Source organism: Beta vulgaris, chromosome 7 (genome assembly GCF_026745355.1).
Source record: "Beta vulgaris subsp. vulgaris cultivar EL10 chromosome 7, EL10.2, whole genome shotgun sequence".
Classification (NCBI taxonomy): Eukaryota; Viridiplantae; Streptophyta; class Magnoliopsida; order Caryophyllales; family Amaranthaceae; genus Beta; species Beta vulgaris.
In genome coordinates this window covers 12140020-12160915 of record NC_079208.1, presented here as the reverse complement: position 1 = coordinate 12160915, position 20896 = coordinate 12140020, and the positions used below count along the sequence as shown (strand labels likewise).

Below are 20896 nucleotides of genomic sequence, written 5' to 3'. Positions count from 1 at the left end.
AGTGAAAATTTTTCTATAACCTCATGACCATTTAAAATAAAATTAAGGATTTTTTGTCCCAAACTACCTTTAACTTTCAAGTTTTTGCGAGAAACTACCTTATAAAAAAATTGTTGTCCCAAACTACCTTACTTTACAATTTTGTTGTTGACAGCTACCTTATGCCGGTTTCCGGCGTTGACTTTTGTTTTTTCAGTTCAAAATTGTGGGAAAAACAAATTTTCCCTTGTGGGAATTGAGGAGGGTGATTGTTTCAATTTTAGTTTAAGTAGAAGAGGAATTTAATGGTGGATTGGTGGTACAAAGTGTCACATAGATATGAGGGAGAGAGCGCGCGCACATCGGAAAATGAGGAAATTAGGGTGGGAAAAATTTAAAAAAGGGTTTGAAGAGGTCAAGTGATATAATGTGACAATAAAAAAGCGGAAAAAGCAAAAGTCAACGTCGGAAATCGGCCTAAGGTAGTTGTCAACAACAAAATGGTAAAAGTAAGGTAGTTTGGGACAACAATTTTTTTATAAGGTAGTTTCTCGCAAAAACATAAAAGTTAAAGGTAGTTTGGGACAAAAAAACCTAAAATTAATGAAACTATATGTCATCAAAGTATACCTTTGGGCTTTGGGAAACAAAGGGGAGAGTTTCTACCGCCTCAGGCATCAAAAAAATGTTTTTAGAGAAAATTCATGAGGTAGCAAAGTAATACAGTATACAATTTCACTGAACATTAAGGCATCAAAGAAATAAAAGAAAATTACTAATTCTTATGCTATAAGCTAGATTCATACTATAATAAACACGAGAGGATTGAGGAGCTAGCTCATGTGGTAGAGCACTCCCCTCTGATCCTTGAGGTTAGGGGTTCGATCTTTACCCCCAGCATTATGTTGGGGTATTTCCTTAGCATGCTTTGCATGCTTTACCAGCCAATGTGCTGGTAGTTCCTACAAGGCTAGTAGCCTTGGTAGGAGTTAGCCCTTGGGCTAACTTAATTTCCCAATAATAAAAAAAAATACTATAATAAACACGAGAGGTCGTAGTACAATACTCTTGCTTACATTATAAAACTCTTGCTTATTATAAAATTGATTATTCCCTCATTGCTTTTCATAATTTCATGTTCTTTGAAGCATTTTTCTAGCTGTTTAATATCATTAATTACATATGAATAGAAATTATGAAAAATTGAGTTTATAATACATGTTGAAATAAATTTAAGTTCGCATGATAATATTTTTTCTTATATAAATTTGATAAGTGCGTCTTTTCTCCTCTCTCGATATTTATCATAGCGTCAATATTTTTTGGTAGAATTGGCCTCAACACCACAAATTATGGCGTAATGTCATTAACTTTGACTAGTAGCCAAAACACCACAAACTATTGGCATGGGTGCAGCGAGTGTCATAATGACGCCGAATCTAACTTTCTCGACACATGTTCACGTGACTTAGACTTCTAAATAATGAAAATATAGGATTTAATGAAAGAAAAAGGGGAAATGAATAAAAATGTTGTATGGATTCCCCGCCGCCGGAAAAAAAAAAGCTAGCTCCAGCATTATTTATGATACTCGTTGCACCCAAGCCAATAGTTTGTAGTGTTTTGCCTACTAGTCAAAATTGATGTTCTTCATTACACTCGCACTATAGTTTGTGGTGTTAAAGGCCAATTTTACCTATTTTGTTTACCAAATAAAATTGCGCCAAATATTTGAGATGGCCCTGTGTAATGTGTATAGATGGATACCGGATTATTAGAGCCTAAGTTTTTACATGTGATCTCATAATATAAGTCAACATTATATTATATTTGATTTTATTAAGCTTAGCTAAACAACTTACAAGCCTACTTGTTTAGTCAATTATATGTGTTGAAGTCTATTTCAAGCTAAGGCAGTCTAGCGTACCATGTGCATGCGTCGATGGAGTACTTAGATTATTAAGCACGTAAAAAAGCTAACTTAGTAACATAAATTCAATTTAAAAGGTCAGTTTCCTAATACTCATTACTCAATTGACGTTTATACAAAAAAACTTGGGGACTATGAACTCACCACCAAAAAAGCCATGGCCTTCTGCTATGTTGCCAAATACTGTGTTGTTAATATCAACATTAGCTTTTGGAATGTTGATCCTATATTGTGCTTCATGTAACAACTTTGGGAATTCTCTTCCTAGTTTGAGCCGATTCTCTTTTCTTCATCGTTTCAATACATCTTCATCAATTGATGAACCGGTGAGTCTCCTATAATTATTAATCGTACACAATATTAAGTCAATAATAGAATACATGTTTTCAGCCTTTTTTCGAATTTACCTTGAATAATATAACCATAATTTTCTACTACAACTTTTTTCCATGCATCATGACATGGATGAGATATTGCTGCCATAACAACATTTACTAATAGAAAATGCATTTTGTTCCTCATAATAATGCATTTTCTAAACTTCATTTGTAACTATGTTGTAAGTCTTTGTAATAAGAAGTAAGGCAACATTACTGATTTGATATGTTACTATAAATAACACCAAAATGTTTCTAACCCACATCATTATAATTGTAATTAAGGTCATAAAGAATATTTTTTTTTGGCCTCATTTTGGATTTTATAGAACTTCATCGTAGCTTTGTTTAAGGTAGAATAAGGTAACATTATATATTGTTGACTTAGTATATATGTTACTGTAACACCAAAAAGTTTCTCAACTTTTTTTCGCACATTATTATCATCTTTGAAAGAATAGTAAGCTAATACAATTAATATTTTGTACATTTAACAATATGTGAATTCAATTTAATTGAAGGTCCATGATGAATATTATGAACTAAGAAAGGTTCTAAAGGCAGCTTCGACAAAGGAGAATACAGTGATATTGACATATCTAAATGAGGCATGGGCAGCACCAAACTCCATATTTGATATCTTCCTAGAGAGTTTCAGAATTGGTAACAATACAGCCTATCTTCTTGACCATCTGTTGGTTGTATCCGTCGACGTCGTGGCGTATAATCGATGCCAGACATTAGTCTCCCATTGTTATCTTCTCAAGTCTAATGCATCATCAACAATGGCTCATCAAGCTAACTTCATGACACCCCTTTACTTGGATATGGTGTGGAGAAGACTTGCCTTCTTGCAAACCATTTTGACTTTGGAATATAACTTCCTTATCACGGTAAACTTATCTATTTAATTCCTTACGTAATGCTATTAGCTAGGAATTTATGCATTCTTAGTTGAGATGTACGAAATGGCTCATATATTTGGATGAACTGTCTACTAGGGCTTGATTTTTTTGTTTGTTTCAGTGGTCCTAGGTCTTGACTTTCTCTTTCGTGGAAGGAATAAGGTCTTGACTTAATTAAGAGTCAAATGCATTAGTGTTAGTATCAGAGGTGGGCATGGGCCGAGCCACCTTGCGGGCCGGCCCGGCCCGGTATGATTTGGGCCCGTGCCCGCTCGAGGCCCAGCCCGTTGTCCGCTATGTGGGCCGCAGGCCTGTCATGGTCCAGAAATTTTATTTTAGGCTCGCGCCGGCACGAGCCCACGTAGGCCGGCTCGCGTGCCGACCACTCATTTTCTTTGTTTTTTTGGCCTACAACTGTAAAAAATACAAAAAAACAACATAAAACACGGGTCAAGCCCACGGGCCTACGTCGGGCCGTGGACAAAATCTGGAAATTTCCTGCCCGGTCCGGCACGGCCCGCCACTCACGGGCTCACGCCATTTCTCCAAACCCGCGGGCCGAGCCCGTGAACAGGCCTGGCCCATGCCCAGATCTAGTTAGTACTATTGGGTCATTAAAATAATTAAACTCATTAAAGTAACACAAAAGAATAAATAAATGGCATGCAACCCTTTATAAGAAGTTAAAGTTGGAAATATTCAGTAATAACTTAAATAATCATTAATTACATCGATCGACCTGTAATTACGTCAAAAATTCTAAATTTATTATTCTATGCTAGAAAACTTATATGATGATCATATGAAATTCTAAGGACTACCAAAATCTATCTATGTGCATCTTGTGATAATCTCAACTCTCATAAATAAATGCTTTGTCTTCTAAGATAAGGGAATGGTAACTTGTTTATCAATCAAGTTAGAGGAAACATTAGCACATTTTCTCCTCCCCACCACCCAAATCAATTCTCGCTCTACTAAACGACCATTAAGTAGTGGTGAAATTTATTAACGTAAGGAAAATAGTACAATTCCTCTTGCAAGGAAATCACCTATATGAGATTATTATTTCGAATTACTCTAACAAGACCAATTTAAAGAACATTTGTACTAACAATTATGTTAATTTTTTTTATAATCAAAAGTTACTACTTAACTACATTTTTTTTCCTTCAAATGCAGGATACTGATATCGTATGGTTTCGGAATCCATTTCCACATTTTACATCTGATTCAGACTTCCAAACTTCATGTGATCGATTCAATGGCAAACAGTTTGACTTAAAAAATTTCCCCAATGTCGGATTTATGTTTGTCAGGTCTAATAATCGGACTATCAAATTCTATGATTTCTGGGTATCCTCAAGACACAAATATCCTCATTTACATGAGCAAGATGCTTTTAACAGAATTAAACATAACCCTTATTTCACACAACTTGGAGTCAAAGTAAGATTTTTGGATACCAATCATTTTAGTGGGTTTTGTTCACCAAGCAGAGATTTTAACAAGGTATGTACCATGCATGCTAATTGTTGTGTGGGGTTGGATAGAAAAATAGCCGACTTAAGTACTACATTAGAGAATTGGAAGAGTTATATCTCTGCAAATCGCACAAATTTACAACATTTTAAATGGAGCGTTCCAAGTAAATGTCATATGTGATAATTTTGTACTCGTTTATTGTTTTCTATTGACCACAATTGTACCATCTTTGTTTTTTTAGTTGTAACGATTAGACATAAAGTGTGAGTAAAAAAATTTCTAATCGTTACAATTAAAAAAAACAGAGATAATATTACTTTACAATAGTTTTGTACTCCTATAGTCCTACCTAAGAATATTTTGGCTTGAATTCGGTTGTTCATTCTTGTAAAGCTGAATATTAGTGCAATAATAAGAACATAATTGTTTGTCCATATGACACATGCACAAGATTCCCCTTTTCTCTGAACATGGGGACATATGAATCAAGAATATGGTGAAGAGAAATGTCTAGACCTTCCTCAACCGCGTAAGCTGTCCTGCATTCCTTGGTAATCAGCTGTAGGGCAAGAAGTCCAAATGCAAATATATCCGTCTTTTCACAGTAGCGATCCCTTTTTGTCGATATAAAAGAGAGACAAATGATAGAATTGCATTCTAAAAAGACGAGCAAAAGTGCATTAATATTCTAAATTGAATCCCCTACTCTCCCACTAGCGAACGTCGAGGAGAGCTTCCCATTCGATCTATCCTGATAACTTGATAAGTCATCTTCTATCTAAAAGTAAAAGAGAAGTTCCTGATAAGTAAAGTCGTCCGCCTATCTTTACGATCTCCTTTCCTTCTATTCATCATTTAGCATAAGTAAACTATCAGAAGAGTGGTGATGTTGCTGGTGAGGAGGGTGGTGAAAGAATAATGGTTGCAGTTAGACAGAGGGATTGGTAGCACAATGTGATCATCAAACTCCAGTCTTCAACTATCATTGAAACAGTTTCCTACAGCAAAACACATACGCGAACTAACAAACATGTGTAATAAGTATATAGGAAAAACCATTTTTCTTAAATTCTTCCTCAACCATTGTAAATTGAAACATATCATAGTTTGACCGTCTTGTAGAAGTAACATTACTATAGTAGTTGAGAACAAATACATCTAGTCAAATAAAGAATTTAGACAGAAGAAAAGATCCAAAACATATATACTTTAAACTGCATCTGAAAATTCTCTTCTTGGTCTTCTTTTCTAGGGCCGGGTGCGACACTCTGATCGCCACATCCATCACGTCGAGTCCATAAGAATTGTTTGATGGAATGCGACCAAGGAATGTTTTCCCAAACGTGTCTTCCCTACCTAGCAGTCGCTCACTCATAAACGCTTTGATATCTTGTGATTTGATCTCCATAGCTAACTCCAAACAACAAAAACAATATGGTAGCAACAAACAATTCAATTCACCACACAAATTAAGTAAATAATCGAATCAATCAAAAGTTTACTTTTCATTAACACCCATACCTATCAATTTCACATAATAGTAGCAATCACTAAACAAAATTATATTCCAAACATCAGCAAAAACATTATAGGCCAACGATAGCTTTCTAAGCAAAACCATTTCACACCCAAATCTGAAACCTTAGCTACGGCATACGCTCCTAAGTCCTAACCCTTAAATAATTGAGAATAAATCTATAGAACTTCTCTTCATGTAGATCGACCCGTATTTGCCCGTTTCTATCAAACAGACAGCGTGCACTTGCGATATATATTTTAAAACCCATCACATACGCTTCTAAGTTCTAACCCTTATAAAATCTAGTCAAAATTCATAATGAAGTGTTGAACTGATAAGCCTGAAAGTCACCCTTCAATATTAAACCAAATTGGACAATCTACAAATTTTCACTTTCTCCCTACCACTAAAAACTGAAAAAGGGTAAAATTCCAAGTCCTGCGTTTTTGGGCTCAGGTTGAGATGCGAGAAATAATCTATTAGGTGTTTTAGTTCTAGACTTCTTTTTAGTTTGAGATAGTTTTCTCATTTCGATTTTAATCTAAGTAATTAATTTATTTATAGTATTTATTTAAGTTTGTTTTTATCACTTAGTTATTTAAAAGCATTTCTTGTAGTAGTGAAATTCCCAAAAGATACGTTTCCGCCATCGTCCTATAATACTATTATTATTTCTTTCTTTCTTTTTCTTTTTCAGCAGTTTCCATTTCAAACTGACGACTCATCCGGTTTTCTTGGAGTTTTTGGGAGCAATGTTATTCTCTTCTTTCATTGCCATTCTAGTGTTATTTTCCACCAAAAATCCAGGTAACTAGCATCTCTTCTAGAACATTAGGATTAGAGTAGTGATTTTGGTATTATTAGGATTTATGTTAATAGGCTAGAAATCATGTTATAAGGCTTAGGAATATGTTAGGATGCTATTAGAATTGTTCCTATTGTTACTTTTTATTCATGTTAGTAGCATGTTAGGATTGTATAAATGTTATTCTTTATGTCGATTGTTAAGATTGTGATGTTATATGTACTTTTATCATGAAAGTATTAGGAATTTGTGAAAAATTAGTAACATGATGTTAGGGTTATCTTTAAGCATGTTTGTTGTATGTTGCTTAAGCTTGGATGTGGTTTTTGATGAATTTCGGTGGTTTTAGTGATCTGAAATTTGTTTATTTTGAGCTATGTTTTAAGTATTCTATGATTAACCATGTTAGAATAGTTAATATATGTTGAATTATCATGTTTGGGGATGTGTAATTTATGTTTCATGTTAATCCTCTTGTTAAACTAGTTAATTTCTATGGTATAATCATATATTGGTTTGTGTATACTTCGTTAGGGTGTATAAGTATATGTGGTGAAAGTTTGGGTGAAATAACATACCAACTGATGTGCATGAGAAAAAGAAACAGAAGGTATTTCGCGGCTCGCGAGCTATTTCACGACCCGTGACCAATTTGGACAGTGTATGTTCAAAGTGTCATATCTCACTCGTTTTATATCGGAATTGAGCTTATGACCATTTGTTGGAAAGTTATTGAGATAATTTGTAACATACAATTGGAATCTCATAAAAATATTTTATATGCTAAAAGTTATTTCTATTTGAACTTGCTACTTATGTTCAAAATCATTTCAAAAGGCGTAATTTGTTGTGTTGAAGCATGTTAAGACTTGTTTTGAGGTGAAATCTTGTTATGGAGCTTTTTTTTGAAGAATGGTTGCATGTCTTATTTATTTATTTCATTATGATTATTATTTTATTTATAATTACTATTACTTTGGGAAGAATAAATATTATTGAATTGAGACTCTTGGGTTGCGATCCTAATCTCTGCTGATTTTAGGTGTAAGGCCTTAAAAGCAACCTTATTAAGTTTATTTGAGAGTTATTTGATGAATAAATTATAATATTTATTTATGGAACTATTTTATTGAGATTAAGATATCGATGGGATAGATGTAGTCCCCGGTGAAGAACATGTCAACTACCTAGGTTGCGATTTAGGGTTATTACCTGGGTTGATTGTTGTCGTCCAAAAGGTTGGGAAGTACTGAGCTGGGTACTATCCTGCATCGAGCTTATTTTATTTTTATTGCTTTTGGTCACATGTATTGTGGGCTTTTGTAGTAGACATGTTATGTCTAATTTGTGGGTCCATTTTTAGCATGGGTTTTTGTGGCTTACTTGGTAAGCTTTTAAAGGGTTAATTCTTGCTGAAAAAGACAGCAAGGGAGGGCAACAACTTGAAAAGAAAACACAAGAGAGAGAAGAAATTTTTGGGTTTCCGGTTTTTTCAGGGACAGCATTCACAAATCTGTCCATTATCGAAAATTGCACCTATGTATCGTCCTGAAATTTTGACAGCTTGTTCGTGACATCTAGGGCTTCATTTTGGACGGTTGGATCGTCGGTTTGAGCTCTGATTTTGTCAGAATCGTCTCTGAACAGATCTACATATTTGGGTGATCTCTTCACCTTTTGCTCTCTATTTTGATTCTCTTATTGTTGGTGTTTGTTGGTGGGTTGTGAATCCTTTGTAGACTAATTTGGGGTTCTTTTCCCTCAATTATTAATAAGAGAAGTATAGGGCGGACTCCTCAAACGGTCCTGTGGATTTTACTCTTCACATTAAGGGGGTTTCCCACGTATAATTCGTGTGTATTGTTTGCTTATTATTCTTCTTGTTATTGCTGATTTTGGTACTGCAAAAAAAACCACATATAGAGGCAAACCAAAATTGCATCTAAATAATATTTGTAGCCTCTAATGGTGTTTAGAAGCAATCTTCTCGCTGCTTCTAATTACTCCATCGCTAATTATAGGTTACCCCTAATGCAACCTTTTTGAGGCACACAAGTTATAATGCTGCTAAAGCCACTTACATTTAGAGGCAACCATAAACCTATTGCTAATTATTGGTTGCCCCTAATGCCACCTTTTTTAGGCACACAAGTTCCAGTGCTGCTAAAGCCACTTACATTTAGAGGCAATCATAAGCCAATTGCTAATTATCGGTTGCCCCTAAAACCCCCTTTTTGGGGCACACAAGTTATATTGTTGATAATACCACTTATATTTAGAGGCAACCATAAGTCCATCTCTATTATATGTTGCCTCTATGCAACCATAAGTCTATCGCTAAAGGATGTCTTTAGATGCAACTTCTGACATTTCCATTAATACTATTAAGGGCAACTACACATTTTACATTTGAAAATTTATGAATGAATATATATAATGCTATATTAGTACGGAAAGTAAATCAACTAAACAATTTAACGAATCAATAAAAAGTTACTATATAGATAAATATAATTGTCATTTACAAAAACACCTTAATAAACTAACATTTCTCTTTGGTTGTTCACAAGTGTTAAACTAAACAGGAATTGGAAACTAGAAGAGAAAGAAAAATTGGTATTTAATGAAAGCCTCAGTCTAATTGGAAACTAGAAGAGAAAGAAAAAATGATATTTAATGAAAGCCTCAGTCTCTGTTAGTGTAATCCATTTTTCTTCCTCATATTATTCTTCAATTGTTTGCAAATAGTTAGATTCCTAGGCATCTGCAACACATGCATATAGTAAATATTAGTTTAATAAAGCTGTAATAACATGTACAAAAATTGGCTTACCATGCTGCAGATTTGCAGAACAATAGTACAACTAAAAATAAAAATGAAATCAATTATGTAAAACTGACAATAACTGCTATTTAGTGAAATGAAAAAACAATTATACGTCAGCCACTAACCAATTCCAAGATGAGTATTAACACTTGCATAAGGTGTTGTACCCGTTAGGCTCTTGTTATCTCTGCAATATCATAAGCATTCACTCAATCAAGAAGAAGCCAAAGGAGTAAAGAACAACCTCTAAGTAGAAGAATCAACACCCCAAAGCAATCAAAAGTTGTAATTTACAAGGATGAAACTAGGGGCGTCAATGAGCCGATACACTCGTGAACAGCTTGTTTACTTCATTTGCATACCTAACTTGTACCTGATTCGTTTCCCGACCAAGTCCCATTAAGAAATTAATAAGCATTAAGGCAAATATCTATTCAACGGGCAAGCAGCTTTAGCAATGACTTTGGAGACATTCAACTACTTATAGAAACTTTCTCCTACATTAAGGATAGGATACAATTCACACAAAAACTAAACCAAATTTTGAGTCTTACACGCAACAAACTTGATCCAAGTTCCCTGAGTCGCACTCGCTTCCACCGATTCACCTCCAAGCAAAAACCATTTGGCCACCATAGAACTACCCTATTTTTAGCTATCTCAATCACACAAAGGTACAACAACAAACCACCCAAAATCGCTTCAAATATAATTTTTTTTTTAAAATAACGAGACCAAAATTGACCCCAATGAATATACAATCTAAGTGTGGTAACAAAGCAGACTACTATAAAACATGCTATCTAGGACAAATTAACTTGAGGGATTGTACATTAAAGACTTACTCCGTATAAAAAATGGAAATACAAATAGAACAAATTTCAAATAACATGACTTTAGGTATGAATAATACGTAGCTAGTCTTTAAAATTCGAAGAAAAACTTAACCAAACCAACTCACATTCAACTATTCAAGGTTCTAACCAAGTGCATGAAACTCTACCATTAGAAGCACTACAGAGTAAAATAGGCTATAACATACATTATCAAACACTTGCTAGAATGAAATAAAAGCACTCAAAAAATTAACATATACAAGATTCTTAGGACTTAAATTAACACTGCATTTCCTATGTGTGTCATAATTTTAGGCTAGGACTCCCTTACTCTTTAAATTAACAATTCCTAACAACACTTTTACCACTCTTAGCAAGTGAATGTCTTGTTCGTTCACCTTAAATCAACTAGTTCAAAGAATAATTAAGTCCATTTCATCTCTTTTAGGTTCAATTAAGTTTGATTAGAGCTACCAATTTTCAATTAAGCAGAAATAATAAAGCTTGAATAAAGCATACCTCTATTATATTACTTCAACAATAATTTTCAGAACAAATCTACATGTAACAAATCAATGCTATTACAGGCAGTATATAGTGTAGTGATAGCAAATTACAATAAATTCGAACCAAATAAAAGCAGCAGACGACATTAAATATAAGCCAAACAACAACGACAATTCGATTTGCACAAGAAACAAGAGTAAAGACAAAATATAAACAGCACAACAATCAAGCAATTAAGCACGAAAACGAAGCTCTAAAATCAATTATAGAAAATGAATGATGATAAAAGCAATTAAAAAGGAAAAATACCTAATTTTTTTCTAATTCATGCCCTTAAACCTCAAAAACGAAAAAACCCCAAAATTGGTTTTGATTTTTGATAATGGCAACCTCTGAAAATTCCCTGATGAGATGCGAATTAAGGAAGGATTTGAGTTATTGGAACTGTAACCGTGAAGCAGAAACGTTGGGTAGGCGGTAGTAGTAGCGAGGTGGCCCAGCAGCAGCAACAAAGTGTCAAGCAGTAACAGCTGCAACCCGTCAAGTGGTGTCGTCGTCGACATTTTCAGAAATTGCCGCCTTGAGAAAGAGAGGAAGGTCGGTGGTGACGAGTGAGGAGGAGATAGGAAGATTGGTGGTGGAAAGCGAAGGGTTTTGTTTTTCTTGTTTTGAAATGTCAGGTAATAAGGCTGCATGAAGATATTTGGGGGTAGATTATTGAGTCTCTTGTATATCTCAAAAAGAATGATTAAGTCTCTTGAAACTTTTATACTTTTTTTTTAAGGGATACTACCTCCGTTTCCTAAACATTTTCATTGTTACGATTCCTACAGATATCAAGGAGTATCCATTTGTGTGGGGTATGTGGTGGGTAAAGTAGGAGAGAGAAAGGGGTTAAGATAAATAAACAAATAAAAAGTGGTTGAAGTAGGAGAGAGAAAGTGGGGAAAATTGAATTAATAATGTAATGGTGAACCATATGATAGGGACATGAGAGGGTAAAAAGGAAATTTTTTTTCCAAATAAGAAATAAAGTAAAAGAGGGAAGATCTTTTGGAAACACACTTAAACGGAAAGAAGGAAGATCTTTAGGAAACAGAGGGAGTATTTGATAGGAAATTTTTGAATAGTCCCCTATCCCAAAATAAAATAAATAAATAAATAAAATTGATCGCCCCTATCCTAAAAAAATTAGATACACTAACAAAATTTCAAAAAATTTAATTGCGCTATTCCACACATTTATTTACCCAACCATGCAAAATAATTCTTGAGAATTAGTAAGAATTATTAGAATATTTCAATGCTAATACATTACAGCAAAATTGATTTATTCTACTAGTGAAATAAAATAATTAGAATATAATGAATTATAGAACATTTCACCTAAAAAAAAAGCCAAAAAGAAAAAAAAGTATGTTAGTGAGAGAAAGTCCGGGCGATTCTCCAAGCTTCCCCGAAAACCCCCAAATCAATTTCCCTCCTCTCCCCCCTATTTCAGATATCTCGTCTGTCAATCTCCAAAATAGTACTCCGCTATCTCTTCTCCTCTTTACAATTGCTTGGTTATCTTCTGCAGTTGTGCTAACCACGCTGTTATTGTGGTATAATGATGAGATTTGGGTTTCCCCAAATCAATTTCCTAGGGTTAACCCTATTTTTGCTTTTCTCAAAGAAACACGTTTAGGTAGTCAGGGTAATAATTCCCTTTATCTTTCCCGGTGCAGACACCAAATCTTGATTAGTGTCTATAAATCTTCCTTTCTTTGGATTAAAGTTTATTACCTACTCCAATTCAAGTACAAGCTAGGGGGAGAAGCTAAGGTTTTCTGCTTTGGGGCATTTAATGCGATTGTGAGGGTTCATCAATGGCTTGTCTCAAAATGTTCGCGTGGCGTGCTTTATCTCTCCTTTCTTTTGTTGCTGGTGCCAGAAGGAGAAATTTATGGCAAGGTTTTTCGGCAATTAGACCTTATAGGGTTTAATTGTGTGTTCAGTTCATTTATTGTGATGGAATGCTTCAGAGAGGGGTATTTCTTCTCTCTCTTCAGTCATGTGGTTGCAAAGGTATCCCAAACTGCCTATTTAAGGCAGTCCCAGGTAAATTTGTTTACCACTTCTCACTATCTACTCTCTTTCAAATTCCTTCTGCTTGTCTTCTTTCTCTTTAATAGTTGGTTGTTCTCATTTAAGATGGTAATGCCAAGTTCCTTTAAGGAAGCAATATTAACTAACCCTAGTAGTTTTGTCCCGCTACATGATGCTGGTTTGCCCTTTCCTTCTCAAACTGTGTCTCCTATTGCCCCTTCTAATGAAAAAGTTAGTTCTAATGATCCCCCTCCCCCTGCTGTGTTAGCCGAAAATGTTGTGCTTGATGACTTACCCCAAGTCAAGCTTGACATTGCTGAGCTTACAAAATCTTGTCTGTTTGGCAAAATGTTGTCTGCCCCTCTTGATTTGCGAACCATTATTGCACGCACAAAGTCTGACTGGAAGTTTGTCAAGGGTGAAATTGATTACCTTGACATGGGTAATAACTGGGTACTATTGAGGTTCTCTAATCCTCATGATTTATCTATGGTATGGAATGAGAGACCTTGGCATTTCCAAGGGGATCTCTTTGTTTTATGTCCTTGGAAGCCTCTTTTTGATCCCTACCTTGAAGAGATTCAATGGGTGGATCTCTGGATTAGAATCCCCCGTCTTCCCACAGAGTTACTCACCTTTGAGTCAATTTCTAACCTTCTTGCTGCTAACGAGATTGGCTCTTTGGTCAAATTGGATCAAAGGTCTCTTCTGAGAAATAAGATCCGGTTTGCGCGAGCCTGTGTTCGTGTCAATATTAAAGGTCCTCTATTGGAGTTTGCTGAGGTGTGCAGGGTTTGTGACCTGGTTCATGGCTATGTTGTGTGGTACGAGGATTTCTCCTCTGGATGCTCCTTTTGTGGTGAGCAGGCCCATTCTATTGAGGTTTGTCCTTTATTAAATGCTCCTAAAAAAGAAGTAACGGTTCAACTTGTGAAAAATCCTAAACAGCAACATCTTTATCAGTCTATGGTGAAAGCCGCTGGACAAGTTTCCCATGCTACCACTGCTGAGCTAGCAAGTGTGGTGCATGTTAAGTCCAGACACTTTCAAAAGAACCCGGTTTCAAAGTACCCTTCTGCTAAAAATAGAAACTCTTTTAATAAAGCTTCTGGTATTTTGTCTAATCCCTCTGTGAAGGGTGTTGTAATCAATGATGTTCCTGTTTCTGTTGCAAAGTTAAAGCTTGATGATAAGCTCCCCCCTCCACCCAAATATGGGAAGGGAAAAGGTAAGTTGGTGATTGCTCACCCTAGTCTTATTGATGATGCTGACTCCTCTAGTGATGAGGCTGGATTTCTGCATCTTCCTGCTCAGGTCCCTCCTGTTGATCCTGTTGGGAATGAGACTACTATCCAAGGGGAAAGCTTGACCCCCATTTGCTCTCCCATGCCACTCAGAGTTTTCTGTGCTGCTGAACTGATTGGGGACCCTCATCTGCTCCCTACGGTTTCAGAGTTTGAATCTCATATTGCTTTTGTTCCTGAAAATGGTAAGTCTAATGATGATACCTACTTGCTTGATGCTGGTGATGATGATCATTTTGATGATCTGGATGATTATGCTGATAAGTCCTTTCAGTCTCTTACGTCAGACAACTCTATGGTGAGGCAAATTGAGCATTTGGGGATGGATCAATCTTTCCCCTTAGTTGTTTCTTCTCAGTCTGGTTCAGCTAAGAGGCGCCCTGATGATGAATGTGGATGATGCCTCTTCAGCTCTGAAGAGGAAGAGAAACTGATGTTTAGCTCCCCTCCTAAAAATGTTTTTTGGGTCCGTTAAATTTTTTGGATGTCGATAGCATGTTGGAATGTTCGTGGTATTGTAAGAAAATCTGCCTTCCCAGAGGTAAAAGACTTTTGTAATTTTAATAATGTTAAAGTAATGATGCTCTGTGAGACGAAATCCCAAATCCCCCCTACCCAAGCTGCTGTAAATCAGTGTGGATTTCAATGCTTTGATTTTGTTCCTACCCATGGTTTTGCGGGTGGGATCTGGGTCCTTTGGAAGAGCTGTAATTCCAACCCATTCTCAATTAATGTAATATATAAGGCTTCGAGGTTTATTGCCTGTAAATTAGTCTTGCTTAATTTAGATTTCTCGTTTATTATTATCTTTATTTACGCACCTGCTAGACAAGCTCAAAAGGCTGATTTTTGGGCTGAGTTGATTATGTATATCAATAGTTTGCAGTCCCCGTACTTAGTTATTGGTGACTTCAATGAGATCACCAACTCAAGTGATAAAATGGGGGGTGCCTGCTATAGTCAATCTCGAGCAGCAACGCTTTCTCATCTCTTTGATAATATATGTGCTATTGAGCTGCCATTTATAGGACCTCCCTTTACTTGGAGGAAGAAAAAATCGGGATCTCATAATATTTTCGAGCGACTTGACAGGGCAGTAGCAAGTTTGTCCTGGATTTCGCAATTTCCAGCGGCAAAAATCAAACACCATAATTTTACTAGTTCTGATCATTGTATTATTTCCTTAGATTATCTTTCTCCAGTTCAGTCCAAAGCTCCTCCCTTTCGTTTTGAGAAAATGTGGTGTTCTCGAAAGGCTTATGATATTTTAGTTAAAAAAACTTGGTGCCATAAATTTTCTGGTTCCTATATGTTTTGTCTTGTCAAGAAGTGTAAACTCTTAAAAGCAAAATCTAAAGAATGGAATAAAACGCAATTTGGTAATATTTTTCGTCAACTTCGTCTTGTTGATAAAAAGCTGGTGGTGGTTCAAGCTGCCTTAGTTGCAAATCAGGATGATATTAGTTTGCAACATTCTCAAGATCTTCTTCTTAATAAGAGGTCTAAGCTTTTATCTTATAGTCGTGATTATTGGCAGCAAAAAAGTAAATCAAACTTTCTAACCAATGGGGATGCTAATACTAGTTTTTTTCATGCCCATGCTTCTATTCGTCGCAACCGCAATCAACTTAAGGAATTCACGTCAGCTAGTAATGTCGTTCTTTCTAATCCGTCGGATATTTCGAGTGAAATTACGAAAGAATTTCAGGAACGATTTGTGTCTAACCCTAGCTGCTCGTTTAGTATTTCTGATGATTTTGAGCTTATCTCTCCAATTATCTCTTCGGAGGATAATTTCTTTTTGATCAGTCCGATCTTGGGTGAGGAAATCAAATTAGCAACATTTGATTTAGCCCCTGATAAGTCTCCTGGCCCAGATGGTTTTCCCCCGTTTTTCTTTCAGAAGTATTGGACTCTCGTGGGTAATTCTGTTATCCGTGCAGTCCAAGCCTTCTTTCATTCGGGTAAAATATTACGAGAAATCAATCATAGATTTCTTGCTCTTATTCCCAAAATCGATAACCCATCGTCAGCTAACCATTTTAGGCCTATAAGTTTATGTTCGACGATTTATAAGATAATTTCAAAAATTATAGCCAATCGTCTCAAAGTTGTTATGGGGAAAATTATCCACCCTCTTCAAGGAGCTTTTGTCCCGGACAGGCTTATCTAGGATAATATTCTTATAGCTCATGAGGTCTTCCATTCCTTTCAAAGGAAATCTGGGAAAAATTGGTGGATAGCCATCAAGCTTGATATGGAGAAAGCGTATGATCGTCTAGAATGGAATTTTCTGTTCGCGATGCTTGATCAACTGGGATTTGATCCTGTTTGGGTCCAGTGGATAAAATCGTGTGTGTCTACTGCCTCCTTTTCTGTCTTAGTTAATGGAATTCCTGGCTCCTCCTTTGTTCCTTCTAGAGGAATTCGACAAGGAGATCATCTTTCTCCTTATTTATTTATTCTTTGTGCCGAGCTTTTAGCTCGTCAGTAAGAAGTCATAAACTGAAAAAACAACAAAATCAAAACTAGGGTTTTGACGAGAAACACGAATTCTAACCATAACACCGAAATCTTTAAGAGCGGTTCGTGGGAAGATTAACATCTTTATTGACGTTAGTAGCAACAAGCTTAAATAGGAATAATTAGGGATTTTGAATTGGGGATTTTGGAATGATTTTAATGAAAAGGGTTTCATAATGTTGGTGCAAATAGAAAGGGCTTTTTTGTTTTGGTCTTTCAGACCCCAAATTTTATTAGACGATACAAATCCAGCTTGCTCGCTATAGTAGTTTCCACTTTTTTTTTCGCTAATGCCTTTTTTTGGGAAATTTCTTTCAGATGTTATACACTCATAAACTTATTTTAACTTATTGGAGTAACTTATGGTCACTTATTGGACCGTATTAATTTGTAATAAATTTATAAACTTACGACATTGCTTGATTTATTATGTGAACTACTAAGGGTGGGTGAACTATTCTGATCTAATTTGAACTATTCTGATCTACTCCTTCTGTTTCCTAAAGATCTTCGCTATTTTCGTTTAAGTGCGTTTCCAAAAAAATCTTCCCTCTTTTACTTTATTCCTTATTGCGATTTTTTTTTTCTTTTTACCCTCTCATGTCCCTATCATATGGTCCACCATTACATTATTAATTCAATTTACTCCCTTTCTCTCTCCTACTTTAACCCATTTTTATTTGTTTATTTATCTTAACCCCTTTCTCTCTCCTACTTTACCCACCCAACACCCCACACAAATGGATTCTCCTTGGTATCTGTAGGAACAGTAACAAGGAAGATCTTTAGGAAACGGAGGGAGTAATATGAAATCTTCTTTTGTGATATGATCTTTATTTTTTGGAATTATTCTTATTTGATCTAATATGATCTTAAATTTTTGTTAAGATCTAAATTTATCTTACTTATTGTACTCCCTCTATTCCATAATGATCTGTGCACTTTCCCAATTTGGACGTTCAATAATGATTTGTGCATTTTTCTTTATTCTATTTTAAGACATACGTTTCCAAATTAAATAAACCTAGGGCTGTCTATTTGGACTTTTGATTAGATTTTTTTTAGTCCAAATCCAATCCAAATAAAATTTGGACTCAATAATCCAATTCAAATTTTCGTACAGTCTAATTCATTCCGATCCGAAAATATGTGAGATGTATTGGCAAATGACTTATCTTTGATGTAGACTTTGGGGTTAAACCTTGCTCCATAAAAATTGGGCTAATGACACTTTTATATATATATATATAAATATATATAATATATATATATATATATATATATATATATATATATATGGATTTTAATATGCCTAGTCCAAATCCAATTCGATAATTCAAAGTCTAACTCCAATCTGAAATAGAAAATGTCCAATCTGAATTGATAATTTGGATTGGATTTTGGATTTTTTCCGAATAATGGACAACCCTAAATAAACCTACTATTTTTGGATAAAGTAGGCCCTATTCAGTTCACCTTTGAAAAAATAATGTTTAGTTCTAATCAGTTCTAATAAAGTTTTATAAGTTTTAATCAGTTTTAATAAGTAAAAATTAGTTTTAATCAGTATTTAAAAAATGAGTTCAACTGTGATCAGTTCTAATCAGTTTTAATCAGTTCCAATCAATTCAATAATAAATTTTAATCAGTTTTAATAAGTTCTAATAAGTTTTAACCAGTTCTAATCAGTTTTAATCCTTAAAAATTAGTTCAGTAAAAATCAATTCTAATCAGTTCAAATCAGTTCTAATCAGTTCTAATCAGTTCTAACCAGCTCTAATAAGTTCTGATTAGCAAGTATCAGGTGAACTGAACTGGGCCTTAGTAATAATCTATAATAATTAACTAGAATTTTTTGCACACGATGCGTGCTTGAATTTTTTTCGAAACAGAAACTCGATTTTCTTCGGCATAAGAGTCAAAATTTGACATTAGACATACGAAGTATAATTGTTTTTAGTTCCAAAATTTGATTGGTTTAGTTTATGTCAAAATCCCCAAATTCCCTTTCATTTCTTCCTTCCCTTCGTGCTATTATTCACTCAGTTCAATCTCTCTGAATTTTTTTTACCTTCGAGGCTCTATCTTATTTCCAGGTAAATGTCTATGATTATTGTTTCTTCTGCTGCATAAAGTTGGAGTGTTTGATTTTAGTTTGTTTCTTCTCTCAATCAGACGCTCTTCCTCTCTCTTCCTCCCTCTTCCTCTCACGCCGTTTCATTCTCAACTCTCATCTCCTCTCTCTTCCTCTATCTTCACTTTCTCCTTCCTCTCTCACCTAACACCGACGCTCTCATCTCCTTCCCCGACTCCTTCACTCAATTCTTTCTCACCTGAACCCTAATGACTCGCCGGTGACCAACGAACGAATAAACGATGACGGAAAAGAAACTCAATCCTCGTCAGCCCTCCACCGTTAGCCCTCCATCGTCAGCCCTCCATCGTCGCCGACTTCACCGTCGCTCAGCTCTCCATCGTTAGCCCCCTTCGCTTCAACGCTAGAACTTGCCGCCGTCTTTTTTTTATTAGATTCTCATATTTGTTTTTTAATTCAGCAAACAAATGGTTGTTTTAATTCAATTCTTTTTGTTAGGTTAGTGTTGTTGATTTGTTTGTTCAATGTTTTAGATTAAGTTGTTCATTGTTTCTAATTTGTTTGTTCATTGTAATTATCTCATTTGTGTTTGTTCGGTATGGTGTAATTCTCAGATTTGTTTGTTTCAGATTCGTTTGTTTTTTACTTTGTTTTGTTTTTTATTGTGTTTTTTATTTGTTAGTTTCATTGCATTTTTTGGTGGTGGAAGTTTATAATTTTTTTGCTATTTTTTGAATTTTTTTTATGTTTCAAATTTGATGACAAAATGTAAAAAAAAAAAATATTTTTTTTTCTTAAACCTGTATGTATTGCTGCGGTTTTCCGGGAAAACCGCAACAATATACATTATAAATCTCAGTTAAAAACCGCAGCAATATATTAATGACCTATTGCTGCCCTCTTAATTGCTGTGCAGCCAAAACCGCGTTTTTTCTACTAGTGGAATTTAGAAAGTATGATCTGCAAATTTCAGTAGTTTTTGCATTAGGCCACTTCATAAAAACTTATGATGATGATGTACAAGGATGACGTAGTATGATTTAGTTGTCGATCATAAAATTGGAAAATTACAAGGATGGTGTAGTTGCCGATCTTTGTGTATGCCTATTTAATTTGGAAAATTATGAGGATGATTTAGTTGCCGAACTTTGGGTATGCCTATTTGATTTGGAGAATTACAGGGATGACTTAGTTGTGGGGCATAAGAATTTGCCAACCTTTGTGTATCCCTATTTCATTTGCCAACATATCTAGAAAAATATGTAACATATTTAAATGATTTTTGTGATATAAAACAAATAATTGAATTTTAAGAATTTTGTGGAGTTTAGTCGTTCAAATAGGTTAGTTTAAAAATTAGATCAAATAAGGTAAATTTTATTTTATTTAGTTAACATGAATTATAGTTGAATTCGGATTGGTCATAAATAAATCGGGTATTTACTGGGTCTAGTTGGTTTTGGGTTAATATTGAGTTGAGATAGGGTCAGATCCGAGTTTGAATGCAGGTCTGTGTGGTCAGGTCAGAATATGACTTTGCCGGGTGCCGGTCAGGTCTGGGTAATCCCATGTCAGGTTTCGATCAAGTCTGGAGACTGACCCTCACAGATCGAACCAGGTTCAAATTAGGTCAATATCAGGTTGACCCAGCAGTCAAATCTGTTTTTGACACCACTAACGACAATTCAAGTGACACTAAAAAATATCTTTAGATGC

The 20896-nt window shown here is 35.1% G+C and overlaps 1 protein-coding gene and 1 long non-coding RNA gene across 4 annotated transcripts; one reads left to right on the top strand and one right to left on the bottom strand.

Moving 5' to 3' along the window:
• The first annotated feature begins 2043 nt into the window (after positions 1-2043).
• LOC130589460 (uncharacterized protein At4g15970-like) lies at positions 2044-5151 on the top strand. The gene is made up of 3 exons (XM_057390724.1): positions 2044-2235; positions 2808-3179; positions 4374-5151. Exons 1-3 carry the CDS (start codon positions 2044-2046, stop codon positions 4854-4856), a joined length of 1047 nt encoding a protein of 348 aa, XP_057246707.1. The 3' UTR covers positions 4857-5151.
• A 4322-nt stretch (positions 5152-9473) lies between these two features.
• Positions 9474-11915, bottom strand: LOC104908934 (uncharacterized). 3 transcript variants are annotated; one of them, XR_008970490.1, is made up of 3 exons: positions 11480-11915; positions 9953-10200; positions 9474-9764 (listed from the first exon to the last, which is right to left on the bottom strand). It is a non-coding gene; the product is annotated as an uncharacterized LOC104908934 (long non-coding RNA). The 3 variants fall into 3 exon arrangements; XR_792251.4 differs by having other exon boundaries at positions 9953-10014; positions 11480-11909; XR_792250.4 differs by lacking the exon at positions 11480-11915 and having other exon boundaries at positions 9953-11472.
• Between the last annotated feature and the right edge of the window lie 8981 nt (positions 11916-20896).